Source organism: Ooceraea biroi, chromosome 7, assembly GCF_003672135.1.
Source record: "Ooceraea biroi isolate clonal line C1 chromosome 7, Obir_v5.4, whole genome shotgun sequence".
Classification (NCBI taxonomy): domain Eukaryota; kingdom Metazoa; phylum Arthropoda; class Insecta; order Hymenoptera; family Formicidae; genus Ooceraea; species Ooceraea biroi.
This window is the reverse complement of record NC_039512.1, coordinates 13536631-13556522: the sequence shown is the minus strand read 5'-3', so window position 1 is coordinate 13556522 and position 19892 is coordinate 13536631. Positions and strand designations below refer to the sequence as shown.

General features: G+C 36.0%; 1 protein-coding gene and 1 long non-coding RNA gene across 10 annotated transcripts in view; one reads left to right on the top strand and one right to left on the bottom strand.

The window, feature by feature from the left end:
- Window positions 1-19892, top strand: part of LOC105281988 (regulating synaptic membrane exocytosis protein 1) — a 105075-nt gene that overhangs the window by 62620 nt on the left and 22563 nt on the right. For all 9 annotated transcript variants that reach the window (XR_003406802.1, XR_003406799.1, XR_003406798.1 and 6 more), the window contains exons 11-14: window positions 2172-2296; window positions 10602-10714; window positions 10845-10909; window positions 12168-12226. Coding sequence is in view for 4 of the 9 variants with exons in the window: in XM_026971226.1 (XP_026827027.1) it covers window positions 2172-2296; window positions 10602-10714; window positions 10845-10909; window positions 12168-12226 (362 nt within the window). In the remaining 5 variants the exon portion in view is untranslated. The remainder of the gene's footprint in view (window positions 1-2171; window positions 2297-10601; window positions 10715-10844; window positions 10910-12167; window positions 12227-19892) is intronic.
- LOC105281980 lies at window positions 5484-10064 on the bottom strand. The gene is made up of 3 exons (XR_894406.3): window positions 6385-10064; window positions 6236-6305; window positions 5484-5858 (listed from the first exon to the last, which is right to left on the bottom strand). It is a non-coding gene; the product is annotated as an uncharacterized LOC105281980 (long non-coding RNA).

Genomic DNA, 19892 nt, shown 5'->3' with positions numbered 1-19892 from the left:
CAAGAGCCCAAATTGTAGGTGTTATACGCCATTATCGGCGAACTTCTCCGTTTTATCGTCCCTCTTCCCTTTTTTCGTTCCCACTTTCAGCATTATACCTCTTTAGCTCGTTAAAACTTCAATGGAGAGTTACGTTATCCCATTCGCACGAACAGCGCGAAACAAGTAAACTTTTAACGTTTCAGGTTTTTTCAGCATAAATGCGATTAATCCATTGCTTGATCGAAAGTAGCCACAATTCCGCAATTTCTTCGACAATTCCAAAGATATGTATTATTAAATTTTACTGGCCCCCTGCAAGTGGAAAACTGACTCGTTAATTTGTTCGCTGCGTTCTCAAAATAGATTTCAAATTTATATTTACTGTATATTACAGTTAGATCTCTCTTTCTCTCTCTATCTTTCTTTGCGTTCTTTAATCATATCTTAGCTTTTGAAGAGAAATTGCTAATCTTTTTACTTTCTTGAGAGTTGCCACTTTCCACAGAAATATAGTTAATTCCACAAATTTGTGTTCAGTCGCATAAACCATAATGGATGTAATAACAAAAAATACGTGAAGTGTATAACATTAAATAAAAACACGATCTTCTTATTCGTTTTTTTCTAAACTAATTCCTAAAGCTTTCGCAAATGCGTCTCGAGAACGTGAATTCTCGTCCATTAAAGCTCTGGATCCGCTACTGGTTACCGACAACAAGAATACCTACCGAATCTGCGCGGCTAATGACGCAAGGATTTATCCAGATGTTGCAGAATCCATAGAGCCGATTGCTCGGGATTGACTTGATCTTCTTGCATTGTATTTCTATCGAAATGCACTTGATAGCTAAATCCGACGCATCTAGTATATCTACATAGACATACAATAGATCTAGAAGGGAAATGTACTTCCCTTTAAATAAAAATGATTAAGAGCGATTTTTTTCCTTTATTTTGTTATGTCTTCTTTGTTGTCCTTTATTTTTCCTTTAAATTTGTTGCTCCTTTTATAATGATTAAAATACGATACGCGCATCGTGTGAAGTCAGATAGATGATCGAAATAGTTTCTATTTTGCTTTTAGCAATTTTAAAAATAGATAACATCTATTTTTAAATGATGAAAATTCATATCTGATATTGCACATTTTGAATATTGAGTATCATGACAATTCACTGCAATCTTAATCCTGAATATCTGAATCTATTGATGGATAAATCTGAGCTTTTGACTGCAAAATATACAAACTCGAAATATTTTCAACAATGACAGTTATTTGATAGTATAAAACATATGCTACTACTACGCCATTATATTCATAAAATATAATCTAATATAATAGTATACAATTGGAATATCATTAAACATTACTACACTGAGAAAAAAATGTAATTGATCTTACGAAATATTTTGTCACGGGCTACCAACAAAATATATACTTATTTCAACAAGTTATATATTGAATCAAATATATAATTGTTGGATTATAATTCTCATATGTGTGATTACACATCCATATCCATAATCCAAGAACTACATATTTGTTTCAATATATAACTTGTTGAAATAAGTATATATTTTGTTGGCAGTCCGTGACAAAACATTTCATAAGATCAATTACATTTTTTTCTCAGTGTAATGATTTTACCAGGGATTTTACAAATATACTTGCTTCATTTATTCATTCATTCATTTATCATAAAAGAACATTCGTCGTATCATTATTTTCTCCTAGATCAAGAAATGCTGACGATTGGATAAAAAGTCGAAGCTAAATCACAAACTATGGCGTGCGCCAAGATACAGTTAGACTCAATCTGATGTTAGTCCAACAATCAGCTCATATTTACCGCAGGCGTTAATTATTTTCCTAGATTCGACGTGTATGTACAGATTTCACACAGTCGTGCTCGCGAACACGTATAAATTTATTGCGAGGAAACGTAGAAGAGGAAATTCCGTGAGGAATCATGCATGAGTTACGTAGCTGCAAAATATCCGCGCTCTTTCGAGCATTTCGAAGCGACGCCGTGCGACACATGTGCAGCCCAGCGCATTTCAACATGCCATAACGCAAATCCTACTCGAGGAGGCGAGAGAAATCCGCGGAAATTGCGGTGAATCGCGTTAAATCGCTTCTCGCAGGTGTGCGTGCTTTGTTCTCACAGCCCTATGTCCCTTTGTTGCAGCGCGCGGATTTGGCATGAGGGTGGTCGGTGGCAAGACCGGGTCAGATGGCCGCACCTTTGCCTGCATTGTTTGGACCGTGCCGGGTGGTCCCGCCGAGAAGGCCGGTTTGCAGCAAGGCGACAAGGTAATTTTAGCATATTTCAAAGCTTAGTTGCTTGAAAAATTGCATTCTGGCGCAATCACGATAAAAACTCAATGAATACCTTTTTGTTACATCTTTCCATTTGTGATTATGAGATTGAAAATTACGTTAATATAATGAGTAAGAGGGTTCTCCCCATTTTCTTCTCTTTCATCGAAGGATGAATATTGAACGGTGTTATTTTAGACACGTTAAGTAACGGACAGCTAGCAAGAGAAAGGAAAGAAACAGAGAAATGGAGATAAAAAAAGATTCTTCTCATCGAAGGGACGAAGTAATTAGAAGCCCGGTGAGAACGGAGTTTCTACTAAATCGGATCTGAAAACGGGAACAAGAACGTAATTAAATATTGATCGTTCGTTTCGTGTATCACAGAGGTAAAAAGATCGTAAACGGATTTATACATCTCCCACGATCAAATTGAAAGCGGAGAGTGCTGATGATCTATTATCAATTATTGGTAATAAATGGCTCGACTCAAAATTAAAATCAAAATTAAAAAACCTGCCATTAAAATTTGATGAGACAATATGCTCAATTTAGAAATTTAGAACAAAGTAGAGGAAAGGCGCCGAAACTGACATAGACCTCCTAAAGAAACATACCCCTATGTTTCAGAAAGTAAATGTTACACTTTATCAAAACTAATATCAACGCGATCTATTTAGCTAGTTAACGTATTAAGAACTGATAGTTTATATATTTCTTGTTTGTTTATATATTAAATGAGCTTATATCGAGTTCTTCAAGTTTGAAAGTTTTTTTTCTATAAGTTCTTTGACAAATTACGTAGTTTAAACTCTAATAAAAACCAATAAAGATTTTCCAAATTAGATTTAAACGTCCATATACATATTATCTTTCGTGAACTACCTTCAAGTTATGAACTACAATTTTTCTTATTGCTATTGCTATCCTATACCTTATTTCATATGATGAATGATCAGTCTACAATCCTCCTATTGCCTTTACCTTGCACCATTTTACCGGCATATTTAGCGAGAGATGGCGAATTACGACAACACCTCACGCATATATGCTCATGGCTAATGGACGATCGCCCACGCGGTACTTAATTACAATAAAGTCTGACGTCGAGTCGATCGAATGGCAAATCCTACTCCTCGCCCATGTTCTGACAATGTTTACGCCTGACGTCATGTGAACGTCGTCGTTGCGCGGCTTATACGCGGAAATAAAATTTAACATCGACGAGGGCACACTGTACGCTGTTAATCCGCAACGTGATTCAATAAACCGTGCGAGCAATTTTTAGTATCAGCCAATATATTTAAACTGGATTTGCGCCATAACATGTGCACATTTTATTTTTAAATTATCCTGTAATATGAAGTAGTACGAAGATGAGTGAAGAAACCTAAAGCTATATCTCTTATTTAATTTCTAGCACGACTGAATAGATCGTGCATGTAGATATCGGTAAATTCAGTTTTAGTAGCATGTGAGATATTTTAAAACTCTCACGTAAAATTCCGCATACGTCAATAAATGAACAAAATTGAATTTATGTAATCATTCTCTTACACAAATCACAAATGAAACGGAATAGATTTCACATCCGATACCGCAGACTGGAAACAATGCAATCTATGCACAAATAAACCTCGGAAAAGCAAATGTAACAATACCTTTGATTGAATTGAAAACGTCAAATGCGAGAGTCGAAAGTTTATCTTGAGAGATGGGGATTGGGAAAGAGATTTGAATGTCAATAAGATTAAAATAACTTAGAATGATTCACAGCGGAGTAAAGTAATGTGATTTTAATATTATTTTAATATGATTTTAATATTATTTGATGCGCGTCGTCCTCGTTTAATACTTCATCAATCATAATCAAGTTTATTTTCTAAAAAAGGATTTTTCTTATTTTAACTTGATAAAGTTTACTAGAAAAATCAATTTTACTATTAAATGAGGTGAATTTCACTCAAGAAAAATATTTGTTCCACAATACCAAAAGCATTTTATGACTGCATTTGCATATTTTGCAGTAAAACTACAGAATTTTTGTTGCATGAAAATCGAATTTTATAGTTAACTTAATTTATAATAAGTGTAAAACATTTCAAGAAATTATTTTCGTTCCCGCATACAATGTGTTGATATGAAAAAAACAACTCATTTCACTCGCATAAATCATATCTTTTTTTGTAACATGTAACTATTGTTAATTTCCTTTACGCTAAACTGCTTTGATCAGATATTTTACAGATCAGTGCGGTTTATAGACTATGCACATGACTATACTGCTACTTTATTTAATAAAAATTAGTTATTATTGGAATTAAATTACAATTAGAATTGAATACTCACCAATGCGCGACCTCGATATCCTCCGCGGTTATGTATTCTCTCTGTAGATCGTAACTTCTTTGTCACACCTCTTGTCGAGTACACTTTACATATACGTTCATTTACACGACAACTTATTTTGTTAACAAATTTACGATAATATTCTTTAATATTCATATCGATGTACAGAATTTATTTATTTAACAATTAACTGTGACGAGACGATTGATTTGCACTTTTACACTTTTTTTCTATCACAGTTTGGTTTATTGCACTTTTGCGACGTAAAATGCAAAAGGTAAGAGAAGAACTACGAACCCCGTCAATCGCAAAATTTAACAATGCGTATGTAAACATATTATTAATTATGAGACGCGTGAAATTTTTACGCTCAGTTACTTCGCAATATACAGGCAATATTTCGTGTCTGTCGAGAGAATTTGGAGAAAATAATTGACCGCAAAATCCATTAATGTGCATGTGAGCGAAGTAATTCCAAACTAATCACGATATTTTCGAGTTTCACTGCTTCGTTACATACTAGTGAATATAACTTTTCTTATATTTTCGTATTTTCATAAATTAAATCTAATAATTTTCTGATTTTTAATTTCACATGTGCCTCATCGAGTCGCGAATGGAAAATTCTATTACAGTAGATATAGATTATAAATATTTCTAAACCTAGTATAATTTTTCCGCGATATGTTATATTGCTTTGAAACGGTATGCGGACGATTATTTACATTCATGACAGAATATTAATTTGTTGTTGTGAATGAAATAATTTAGATAGGTATAAGTTATTATATTTAGGTAGGTAAGTTATTATATTTTGTGTATATACATTTTAAAAACTTTATGAGTATATTTATTTAATTAATTTAGAGAAATATTAATGCTTTAATTATTTCTATATTTTTCGCTTTATAGCAATGAAAACAGTGTTTTAATATAGATGAATTTGACATGAGAAGATCTACATGAAAGTTTAAATGAGAAAATTGGAAATTATATCACTGTTCGTTCAAGTGTGTGTGTGACATGTGCACAATTTATGTAAAATATAAAAACATTTACTGAACAACACGAAGAACAAAATAATATGTCTAGAATAATATAGACCGCAAAAGATTAAAAGAAGCAGATATCCATTATCTTAAAGATGTTCTCACTCATTACTCACTGAACGGCCACACTCACACGGGATCGCTTCTGCTATTCCGTTCTAAAATAACAATTATGCCGTCGATTAAAAGCAAATTTAATAAATGAAAACGTAATGCATATGCACAAATGTATTAATTCTTTCGATCTTAATCCGCGACATCTTAGGTTAATTATTATGATTTTTAACTTTATGGATACAATATTCATATTAATTATAATCTCTCATCTTCATTCTCTTGTTCGTCATTCCTTTATCTCATCGTCAGTAAAACTTCAAAAGGAGAAATTTAACCGACGCTGATAAATAAATATTTAATTTAATCTTCAAATACCAATATGATTATAACATCGAATATTTTTAGGTTAATTAATGGACATATCTTAATTTTTTTACAACAAAGGACATATAACGATATAGTGGATTTGTGACCATACCTGCAAGCCGATCCTATTTGGCTCGAACCAGAACCTCCGGTAACAAATGAATTACCGATCTCAGCTGGATCTGGAAACAGAAATGAGTTTGATGCAATTGTTAAATGTAATTTATAATTCTTAATTAATTCTTAATTTGTAATTCTTACATTCGCGTGCGCAATACTGCGTAGGTACGATTACGATATGAGAGCTTATAGAAGACGCGCCATATTGGAGGTTAGTTCGCGTCACATATGCGCGAGCGCATATTCTTGTAACTTCCAATTAAATTGGCACGCCGTAAAGGATTTTCATAATTCACATGCGTGCAATTTCGACTGAAATATAACAGTTAAAATACAAAACGTATTGCGTTAATCGAGTAAAACAAAAATCAATGACACAGTGCATCGCGCGTCATCGCTCAACGTAATGAAGTTGGTACGTACGTACGTAGTGAAGTTGCCGCGTGCGAACACGTGACGTGACACGTGAGAGACCATTATCGATCTATTAAATATCAAGTGCTTGAATTGTATGGATTTGGATAATTATGGATAATTGTTATGAAAATGTATGGCCTTCAAACTGGAATGAAGGTTACTCCCTCAACCCCCTGTTGCGTGGGTGGAACGGGGATTAGATTAAAAATTTTAAATGGAAACTCCAACAAACAGTTTCATTTTTTAATTTTGTGGAAGAAAACAATTAGTTTTGTCCGGATCAATACGTGCCGAATCCGCTTATGATCAGTACTGTTTACTAACGTGATCCTGCGATTTAATTCCTGCGAGTCGACGCGATAAAGAACATCGAATTTAGAATTACAATATCTGAATATTTAAAGTAACAGTAATTAATTTAATCAATCATGAGAATAACGATCCTCTCGTCCCGCTGATGCGGGGAGTCCACGCGCCTCTTCTGTAAATAGCAATTAATTACTACGTAAAAATACAAATCTCAGACACGATTCCACCCCCCCCCCATTACGCCCAAAATTCAAACTGGTAACGTAATAACTGATTCGACCACTAGTCTCGTCCGTGCAAGATTATGAATATCCATTTTCTCAGTAGCAGGCAAAATTAAATTGAATTCCCTGAATCGAAGCACCAAAATGTTTCTGAGAGCCAATGCGTCTTTCCAAAATAGGTCAGTTCTGCGCTCTCTACAGATGCGATTCACAGGATAGATTGTGCGCCCACAATTGAATTCAGAGCGTGGTATCGACACAGGAGAAATAATGAGCGCGGAAACTCGGTTAACGGAACATGTTATTGTTCATTAACATTGTTAATCAAGGCTTACTGCCTAATATAACAATATAACAGTAAATGTAATATGCGTACAACCCTCGTGCTTAATACTCAGAAGATCAAGACACTTATCGGTTAATGAGTTGTCTCGGCGATATTTAGCGACTGAATAAATTTCAAAAGTAATATACTAAGATTAGAGACTAATTTGCAAAAATTATGAACAATTAAACAATGGTTACCCCATCTTAATATTTACCAAAATGTTTGGAATATAAAACTGCGTTCATTTTCGCATAAATTACCACAGAAAACACGTGTGTGGGGGAAGGACTCCACCCCTCTCCCTGTGTTCTCATCTTCAAAAAATTTTAACCTAACCCAAACTAAATTTTAATTTAAAATTAAAATTAGAGAGAGAATCTGTAGAATTAGATTTGGATTAATTAAAAGCTTTAGAATCGACCTCACTGATTTCAATGATCACATATTATCAAGGATATGGCTCTGACCAATTTGCAAAAAGTTTTAATTGTCGCTTGTCATTTATTATAAGTTATAAACAATTAAAGATGGTGAGGCTACTCTTAATCTTAGCATTTACTGTCTCAAAAGTTACCACAGCTGAATGGTGATACGGGTAGCCGCAACCATCTTTTGACGGATGGTGAAAATCAATAGGAAATCATGCTCATGTTAATACGCGAACTCGCGGTTTATCTAGCGCAATTCTGATCCCTAACAACGCCTATAGTAAATGTTACTGTTTCCATATATGTATATATATATGGAATACCGCAATTCAGCGACCTGTATCCCGCACATGCCACGATAACATTGCCTTTTTAACTCTCCCAGCTGCCGATTGTAAAGATCAATCGGCTTTTGAATCGCACGTCCTTTTTTAGTTAACTTCGTGGCGTTGTATCGCGCGCAATGAATATCCCATGAATATTCTTCGGTGTGTCGCGACTGCATATTGAATTTTTTCCTTTTTTCCTTGTTTTTGTTAATGGATAAAATATATCGTACGATAAACGAGAATCGCGAAAAAAAACGGAACGGCGGCTGATCGCTTTCATGCGCGTCATTTCCTACATCCAGTTACCGCGTCCACAATCTTCCCTTTAGAGGAGTTCGAGGCAGTCAGGGGAAAAAAAGTCCATGTGGATACACACAATGTGACCGTGGAAGCTGGAAAGCTCGTTCTAAAGCACCGAGATAGAAAATTGTGCGCGCGTGTGGTAGTAGTGAAGGACGCGTATGGATGAGGCAGCACACGATTGCTAACTGAAGCGAGTCTGATAATCGAAACGCGGCGAATGATTCCGAGGAAGGAACAGAGATAACGCGATCTCGAAACACTCAAGAAAATTATTGGGGAGTCGATATTTTTCAAGTGCGGTTTACACAATTCCACTTTACGCTCTTACATTTCTGTTCCCTCGCAAGAGAAAAATATTGCCGCAGCGTTATTGATTTTGAACGTACTTCTTTCCTGCTGATACGTAGTGATTTGCATTCGACTCCACTCGCGGTTTAATTGAAAGCCGCCGAGCACCGTAATTGACGCTCATCGTGAAGCGTCCCTCAAAGAACCCGCACTAGACATCATTATGCAGTAAGTCGGAGATGAATATATTTTCCGATTTCACAATGCGCGGTAACTGAAACAAATGCGCCGCGAGCGCAAGTTTCTCGACGACTCGGTGTTTGAATAGCAATTGACACGTGCATACGCGCGATATTTCGCAATGGGAAAACGCCGGGAGAATTTCGCGAACTTCGTCCTTTCGCTGCAGTAAGTTTTCCGCTCCGAGATAATTACGGTCGAACGTTTAATCCGATTCTCATTAATTAACGCACGGTACAGCCGCTCCGCCGCCGAGTATAAAATAAATTGAAACGCGACTGCACGTTGGGCGGATTACGATGCGACACACGAAGAGGAACAACGAGCAACAAGGAAAAATTCCGTCGCCAAATTCCGTTTTTCGCTTCATCCAAATCCGCGCCGGTGAAAATTCAGCCGAGATTGAAGAGCCAAATTTATTAAACCCACCAATCGTGCGCCCGATGGTAAACACGCGTTAGCCGCGTTTAATCGCTGCATTTCAATTTTCACAGCTCTCTCTCGGTCTTACGCGGTGACAAATGGCATCTGTCGAGTTAAGACGGACGGGCTCTTAATCTTAATGTCCCCTTGGCCGAGCAGCCTTAGAGATTAGTATGGTGAATCCCTCTCCCCCTTCTCCCTCTTCATCTCCGAAAGTTTGCAGCTTACCGTCGCCCTTGGCGGTGGGCTCGTCACCCGTCCTCGTCCCTTCCGACGGCAATCCGCTCAAGTAATTAAAGTAATTAAAGTACTTAAAGACCCGGCGGAACCAGGCGTTTAACGACTGATCGCGATTCGGTCCTGCTGCCTTACCGAGACGTGTCTTGACATTAATTCCACCGAGACAGCGATGTTGAAATCCCGATTCTATTCCTGCAGTACTGTAACTTGTAGTTCTCATAACTCGAATAATATTTAACGAAAAAATACTTTATTATAGCGTTTTGAAAAGCTCTCGAGGTAAGCTACAAGACTGTATAATGAGAAATAAAGAGATCCATTAAAAACAAAAGTTAACCTTCACATAACCTTGACAGGTGTACCCAAGGTCAAATCAGTGGCAGCATCTTATGTCCCCCTTGAAGTCATAAAACTTTTGTAAGAAACATTTTTCGATACAAGATTTGGTTTCTGTGTATACTTAAATTATAAAACAGTATACTTTGGAACGCTGTAACTCACTGAAAAATGGTCCAATTTCAAAAAACAAAAAACCGTTGTATTCGTCTCATTATCAGCTACAACTTTCACTTAGAGAGAAAAATCAACTTCCGTTTAAAAAAATGGCCGCCATGATTAAATCTCTAAAGTGGCGCCATCTACAATTAAATTGATAATGCTATCATCTTGCCCCCTTCGAACCAAACGACTTTTGCCTGAAACATTTTTCGATACAAGATTTGGTTTTCGAGAAAAATCAATGCGTTACTTAAAATGGCTCACCCTGTATATATAAAATTATATAATACATATATATTGACATGTGTCCACGAAATGGTTGTGCCTATAGGTGCTAGAATGGTCCGGCGTGTCTCTGATCGACCGTAGCTTCGAAGAGGTGCAGCAAATAATCGAGCGGACCGACGATGTGGCGGAACTGGTGGTAGAACATGCGACCGATATGTAAGTCAATACAGCACGTAGTAGTGTATTACCGTGAGACGATCGTAAACAGACCTAACCGCAAATTGATCCTCTATATTCACCTCATGTTTCCTCAACGACCGATTTCTACGGTCCTCTCGTGAAACAGCACTGGAGACTTGCTGGACGATCCGCAAGCCGGCAAAACACCTCCAAATTTGGGCCTGCTGATGGGTGAGTACCAATCGACAGAACTCGCATAAAATGCACATAACATTATTATTATTTAAGTTGAAATACGTAAAGTTCTTTAGCTTAAACTTTATAGAAATTTATGGAAAACTTATAAAAATTTATTAGAGTAATGTATATTTTTAATTATACGTCATTTATGTCAAGCATCAAGTTTATACAAATTTATCTATTTTACAAAAGAGATAAAAACACGTACAAACAAAATTTAATTGTGCAATTTCTACCTTATAAGTTGACTATTCAAAGCATACTTATTGATTTTCAAACTCGAAATACGGGTTCTATGAGGAAAATCGTGCATTCAAGAGTCAAAAGACAAATGTTCCCTATCGCTTATACAATAACGACCGTCGAAATAAACTGCTAACTGCATTTATAGCCGATTTTATGATGGCCAAGGTTAGTGATGAAAAACGGTCATCTCGAAGGTGGATTGTCACAAAAAAGAAAATCTGAAGGGTGGCAGGCGATGGTGTGCTTCAGCCATCTGCTCCTGAAAATAAATGCCTTCGAATAATGCGCGACATGACTTTTTATACAGCGGATAAAAGTTCCGCGGTGTTCTAGAATATCGTGGGGACGAGAATGGCCTCTGACCGGTGACACGGTTTCGTTCTGACCTCGAAAATACTCGCAAGACGGATTTATTTTCGTATCTCTGAATATTTACTGAGCGAATCGCTATATTCGTGTATTACGATCACGTTTCTGCACGTGAATCTTAAGAGTACGTGATTTTACGATGATTTTGAAATAATCTGCCATTAAAAACTAAAAAGTCACCTGCGATGAAGGATTTAAGAAGCGTTCCTTTATAGTTATCTGCATTTACAATAAGAAATGTGTAGCTTTCATACACGACTCTCTTCGATCCTATTAATTTTTCTGATTTTCCGTTTACACATTCGGATAAAACATCATAAACATATAACATTATTCAGGTTTCCAATGACTTTTTATATAATAATAATATTTTTATATAATAATAATATTTGATTTGATCAGTACATTATTTATATAATCAAAACTTTATCATAAACCAAGTTGATTAGGTAACAATTACCATTTCAACATTTATACTTCCTAGACTATCAGTACTTACGAAATGCAAAATGGGAAGAAACAATTTTCAATCATTCTCAATAATTATTCTCACCATCACAGTCGCCGGAAAAATAATCGAGGATGTCATTATCATGCATTACTGATACGATGTATCTTGAAATATTTTTTCCAGACACCGAAACGGACAAAACGCCCTCGTCGCCAACGCGCAGGAAACTGCCAAAGACGCCGGTATAACGAGTTGATAAATTGACACCTATACACACACTGACCGTCTCTCTCTCTCTCTATCTATCTCTCTCTCTTTCTCTCATTACCCTACACGATGCACACGATGCATACGCAGACACGGGAATAAGCACGCTTAGAAGCCGAGAATAAGAGCGTAAAGAAAAGAAAGAGAAAAGTGCAGGGGAGCAGCTGAACGAAAACAAGGCGTCCTCTCTCTCTATCTCTTTCTCTCTCTCTCTCTCTCTCTCTCTCTCTCTCTCGCATCGTCTCTTTTGTATATAATATAATAATACGTATAATTCATTAACCGTACATAACGGATATACTGACAAGCGTGACGTATGACGTGTGACGTGTATGTGTGTATGTGTATGTGTATGTGTGGATGAGTGCAGGAGATCGCAATTTTCAGCGTCACTGTAAAACATGGTCGGTTAAGGCGAGCGAGCCCGCATATGTATGGCAAATGTTATATATGTGTTTTATAAAAGAAAACTCTCTTAATACCTCGCTTAATCGAAATCAATTTCGATGTCAGAATAATTTCAATCTTCGATATAGTTATCCAATTCTCGTTTCCACTTCTATAATGTAATATTTATCTTTGATCTTTCCGCAGCGACGAAGCGCGAGCAATCTGATCTTTCATTTCTTCATATTCCTGAAAATATTTTATATATTGGAGACTTTCTTCCACCAATCGTTTTATTTTATTTGCCCCCGCGCCCTCGTTTGTTCCGGTCCTCGTGATTCGTTGATAAAATAATAATAGCTAAATTGCCTTTTAAATTTCATCGCTCACGGAGGATGTTTTATGAGCTGGCAATCTTATGCAAACGCTTAGTTGACGACGCTTAAGAAAAGCTGACAGAAGTCGAGTGCTCTGACAGAGCGTTATTCGCGGAAAGTAAAGTCCTCAGTGACTGACAAGATGTGACTGACATAATCCTGCTGCACGTTTTCACTGATCGTGCGCAAAAATTGTTACGTAATATGGAAATGTTAGTGACCCTCTAGCAAGACAAACGGACCATATCGCTTGCGTTGTCGCGGTTCGGATAACTTGCAAAAATCGCATCGATAGAGAAAGATAAATCTAGCTGTCTTTAATAGAACAAAGATAAGCGTCAGCTACATAGAAGATTACTCTCACACACACAAGCGTGTTTTTGAAAAACTAATTTTAGGAAAAAGAACTGCGAGATGGAAGTCCGTCTCGATTGATCCATAATCTGTAGTGAGATAGTAGTTTTTTATCCATAGCGACAATTTACTTCGAGCTTGCGCGATTTTTAGCAATCGTGACAAATAAGAAAAACCGTAGTGCAAGCTACTGTAGGTTTTCGAATTTTGGGGAAAATGAAAATACAAGATTATCGATCGCGTTTTATACGATATTATCCGGGAGCTATTTCGTGAAAGCGTTGAATAATTTTAGCATGCAGTAAAATGCATAGTATAACATAAACTGTATTTGTTGTATTTTAGATTTATTACTCTATGTTGAGTATTCTGTTTCAATCATATTTCGAGTTATATTTTCTAACGTATTATACAATACTTCATAATAATTCACAACATTTTAATAACGAATATGCAACAAATACCAATCAAAACGATATTTCATTCTTGTTATCGCATATTTCGCAACAAATACCAATCAAAAAGATATTTCACTCTTGTTATCGCATATTTCAATTGGAAACATCGAGACATTGCAGCCAGTATGCTCGCTTTCATTTCTCATGAAAATTGTGTGAAAGAACAATTTTGCAAAAATATGTACGATGATGCATTACCTTTCCGTCAGCGCTGGTCGCAAATAATTTATTGCCAATTATTTTTAGTTTGCTTTCCATTGCTCTTCGGCATTTTTGTTTCTACCATGCTTTCACGAGTACTCCGATAGATATCCTATCAGACGTGAGAGAATCCTAGCGAAGAATATGGAGCGAGATTATTAGTGGAATTCCTATCGCTCCCTTAGCAGTCGTAAAATTTCTTCGAGCTATTTATTCAATAAAATTTAAGGACAAGACTGTGTTGTAGCTAGTAAAAAAAAGCAACGCTCACTATATTCACAAGTTCAACCAGTGCCGTGAATATGCCATGACACGTTGTTTAAACATTCTGATACCGCGTAATTGCCATTCTGGTATGCGCACCTTTCTCCAACTGGTAGTAATGGTTCTAGCAATTTGAACATTCGAGCAGTATGTGGGAGAGATATTTTCACAAAATGTACAATTAACGGGAATGCCGCAATTATTCCAATAAATCTTACTCGCGCATTGAATATTACATGTTGGACTAAACGTTTGCATTTAAAAGCTGTTCAAATATTCGCGCAGTATCTATTAAAGAAATATTTATATGGATTCACAGTTCTCTCTCGCGCGGATATTGGCTTAAAGGCTCGTTTAAACATTCGTTTAAATAGTTACTTAACATTTGTACAAAAATTGAAACAACATTTTTATAAAGACACGTATTGTATAAAAATATAAGTACAATTATTAACGAGAATATTAGACAGAAAAATGTAAAACTGAAACAAGCTGAAACATAACATATAACATAAGCTGAAAAATTGGTATTAATTTATATTCGTTTTGTATTTACAGTTTTGTGTAACATTGTGATATTGATAATGCTTAACCGTTAAAATATGAGGAATTTGGAATGTTATTGACGGCACTGGTTCCTATCGGCTGATATTGATTGTAGGATGTCGTCGATGCGGCTCGAGAGCAACTTAAATTTATTAGCACGTTGTATATAACTTGTTTAGGACATACAGCAGCACTCGTACAATCACTAGCAGAAATGTGCGTTACGGTGTACGCCATTTCGTTTTTTTTCAACGCAATCGCCACAATCGGGGGTGTTCCTTTATGTATTATACTTCAAGAAATATACTGTTGAAAAATCGGTACAAACGTGAACATAGAAAAAAAACAATTACTGTTTGCTGACTGCTTGTTCAATAAAAAGTTGCATACATACGACGTATGTTGTATAAGTCTACTTTGTAAAAATTACACGATTACTACAGAGAGAGATTTTATATCTTCTTGTTGAAGAAAAATATACGCAAATGTAGAATCACATATATAATATAATACATTGTTCTTGCCGCTATCTGACAATGAGCGTCAGTGTAAATATTAATACGCGGGATTTGTTATTTATTATCTGTAAAAACGTGTGTGTAGCCATAAAATTTCAAAAAATTCAAGGAAATTGAGGTTTTTCGTGGAAGTGTAAACCGATTAAGGGAATATGCATCAATCTTGATATTTATCATCGGCAATAAAATAACGCCGTTCCGAAATGTACCAAAGCCGCGAAAATTTTCCACAGCAACGAGTTGCGTGTTTCTTTTCCGAGCGTTATTAACACGCAAAATTTCAAACGCTACCGAGACCTGTCGTACGTTAAATTAATTCAATCTATTAGCGCTAGAACCAGTCCTTCTTCCTCCCCCGGCCATCGCATTTGCGCAGCCGTTAATTTGATAGTTTACCAATGCATCGCCGGTTTATTCCGACACAGCGACTATAACACGAGGACGTCTACACGTCCTGCCGATTAATTATCGCGATCGAGCGCGAATCGGCCGGCTACGTAATTACATCGATTAATCGCGAGCTTACGAACACCTCCGTCCGTCGGTTTCGCACACGTCAGGAAGAGATAAATAAAAAATAAAAAACGTCTATGCGACACCGCAACCGATTTCTGTCTGAAGAAAGAAAAAAAAGCTTTCGTACAATCAATCGTAGAAAACCGCCGTGCGAGCAGAGCGTTACTCATTTCACTTCCGAAAATCTTTATGATTAAAATCATCAAAATGATTATCGGGAGGAATTATACTCTATTGATCGTGATATGAAACATCTGGGAACACGAGTGATTGAATGTTTAATGTGCACAAAGCTTTATCGTTAAATTAATCATTTTAATGCTATTAGGTATAAACAAGAATTTGGCGATTATGTGCTTATGTAAATGTATGTATTAAATTCATAATGAAATAATTGTCGAATTTATAGAAATGTTTAATCATTAGACTTTTAAATACACAAATTATTAATATACATATACATATACACTGATTTGAGCAGCAATATTTCTATCTTGATAAATATTATAAATAATTAAATATATTTATCGTCATAATAATATAATTATTTATACAAATAATCAATAATATTTCTATTTAACTCATAATATTGAAATATATAATATAATAATAACTAATAATTTAATAAATGATCAGAATTTAAATTTGTATTTATTGTTATCATAGATAACTATTGTATTGAATGTGTGCTTAAATTCTCAAAATCACTCTCATCTCCAGATTAATCGTTTTTCGATGACAGTGAATGAGCAAAAGCAGAAACTCGCACGGCTCCTAGATGTTAACACGAGCTTCAAAACATGTAAAATATAAAGACGATTATAAAACAGAGAAGGATACGAAATCTAGTATTATAGCGCAATCTCTTTTAGACATATTGAATGTTTCGATCAAGTACTTACCGAATTAAGAGTTTAATCGGCATGAATTCGCGATATACAAATGGATGTGTTGTAAAAGCGTTGTCCTACGTGTGCGTTTGTCGTCAAATCGTTTGCCAAAATACCTAGCAATACACGGGGATGTGTCCCCCTGCAATGCCAAAATCGATGAATTTTGTTGATGATATTCTCTTTGCTTTGTTAACATTACAATAGCCATTATCCATTTATTTCGAAAATAGTTATGAGAATCACTTGCCACATCGAAATTTTTAATCTGCTTTGGCAATGTTTAATAATGTCAAAAGATTATATTTATTATTTATATTGATGACGAAATATTAATTTATATGGATTACTATTTATATTGGTGAAGAAATATTAATTGGCGCATAAAAAGAGGGTGTTTCATCGCGTTATATTGAACAAATTGTGCAATCGTGCAACGTGAAAAATAGCAGAACAGCAAAAGAAAATCTGTTATATGGCTATTTATTTTTGTACGTTTATATGTCATGTCGAAAAATTCAACATTGTATGCAAATAATTTCGGTACGCAATATATTTTGTGTGTATTTTTCATGTAGATTTTATAAAACAATCTCGGAAATTGCTATCAAAATCAATTTTTTTTATGTAGTTTCATGCTATTTAAGGAAATTCTTTTCCCGCTTTTTTGATACAAATTTTAGTGTAATAAATATTGCAGAGAATCAGCAGAATTCATCTATAATTTAAACAGTTCAGCGTGAACACGAGCGACTTTATCACATTAAAAACAAAAAACAACATGAGTTTATGTGTTGTAATACACATTGAACATCTGTCAGATGTTTCTCGTCAATGTTAGACTTTGATAGAAAAGAGACAAATGTAGAGACAAACGCTACCTTTAACGTACGGACGTACCACTACATGACAATTTATAGAGCTCGCGCGTATAAAAGTCGATATTTTACCTTAGACATCGCAGCGTGGATTCTAAACGCCTCTAGCAAATGACATCGGTGAAAATTTTGTTGGCAAGATAGCGAGAGAAAAATTGAATTTTACCGAATCAGGATGTAGAGATTTCTATAACCTGTCGTTTGTTAGATGAAGTAGTAATTAGTCTATATACGATACATAGTGTATTAATGTGAATGGTAATAAAAATGGTCGTATTAATTTTGTAACTATATCAATAACGTTTAATGAACCTTAGGATTACTGAACGTGGAGTTTATCGATTTTTCAGCGCAAGCTCTACAATTATTACGGCAAACATTGATTTTGTATGTTGTACACTGTGTAAACGGACTTCACATTTATAAAGCGAATCGCATTGCCTTTGAGAAATATTTGCGTGGTTAACATTTTTTAACAAAACTCAAGAGAGACTTGAGAGACGTCAGGAGCTCACTCGTGCGTGAAGTAACGTAGAAACCGCCACGCCGTGTTGTCTCTCTTTCGAGTCCCTTTGCAGAGTATATAAAGCGATCAAATCAGATAATAGCGATGTTTGCAACAATCACGCGTACATCCTCCAAGTTCCTCCAAGACACGATGTACACGGTGGCGAAAAAAAAAAACTAGCAGCGCAAACATGTCTGTCGCTTTTGTGAGAGAGAACGAATGTCACGCTTTTCACTTTTTGTTTCACGTGAGAGAAGCAAGACGCGCTGCAATTGTGCAATGAACACGCGTGCAACGATAACGACATTAAAAAAAAAAATGAAAAGAAAAGAGAAAAAAGAAACGCGCGCTCTGTGAAAACGAAAGTGTCAGTTGGGGCGAGTTGTGTCGTTGCTGTTCTCCTTTCTCTGCTTTATTGCTGATCTCGCGCGGAATAAAGTCGCCTGGAAGCGATCCGTCGCGAAGCATTCGTGTCAAATTGTTCATTTTAACTGAACAAACTTTTCGTTTTTTCCAAACTTTGGAAGCTTGAAAGAGATGATCGAATAGTGTCGAGCGTATTTCATTTACGTTATTATACCGTGTATATGTTATAACTGAACACAACGCATTGCGTTTGTTATAACTGTTTCACCTTTGATCATTGTATACCGCAAGTAACTTCACCATTCAAACTTTACATGTTTTTTACAATCTGAAACGTTCAATGAAGCTCAGAAAATGTGGACATTACTAAATTTAACTCGCTTACTTGTCCAGCTTCCTATTTTGCTTCAAAACTTTATTACTACATAACGTAATTTTGGAAACAAACGTGCGCGTATAACGCAGCCAGCTCTTTCGCAAATACAAAGGCTGTGCTTACAGGTATTATATCCGAAGGAAAAAATTGCTTTATAAAATGTTGTACCTTTTAGTTTTTTAATTCCTTCGCCCGCGGAGTTGCCCGACACTATACCAGATTTAGTCTTGAAAAATTTCAATACCAAATCCGCGACTGCGAGAGGTTCGAGTCCTCTTCGTTCACGAGAAAGTGGTCTCAAAGCTGGGAAATGAACGGGAAGGAGATACGGCGGGAAAACCAAAGGAGATTCTCGCGGAGAAGTGCGACTGTATGCATACACGGAGGCTGTGGCACTCGATCTTTCTTTATGTAACTTACCCTGCCAGAGAAAGATCATATATATGTATAAATGTATATCCATCTTCGTCCCGCGCGCTTTCTAACTGTCTCTCTCTCCTTATCACACTCTCACACGGTTCTCTCCTGTCAGTCTCGATTTTATTTTCGATAAATATATATCTCGCTCAGTTGATGTCTCCCGCCCTTATATATCACACTCTCCCTCCTCACCGTCCACCTGATTCTGTCTCCAGTGTTTCTTGCTTTTGTTCTTGTTCTCTTCTCACGTGTCCCGATGTACTTCATGAGAGATGTAGTACACGAAACTCCTCTCTGGATATCTCTACACACGCGCACACGCACACATACACACACTCTGTTTCGTCTCTCTGCTCTAACGTTACTCTAAGTATAATTCCGTTATACTTCTGCCCATACGTATGTACATACTCGATGTCTCATCTACGTTTCTTTATATTATACATATACATATACATACATATATATATATATGCAATTATGTGTCTCCCTGTATATACCCGCTGACAAATAATCGACTGCACCGTGTTAAAAAAAGAACGAAACAAAAGATCAGAGACAAAAAAGCGATAGATCCGCTGA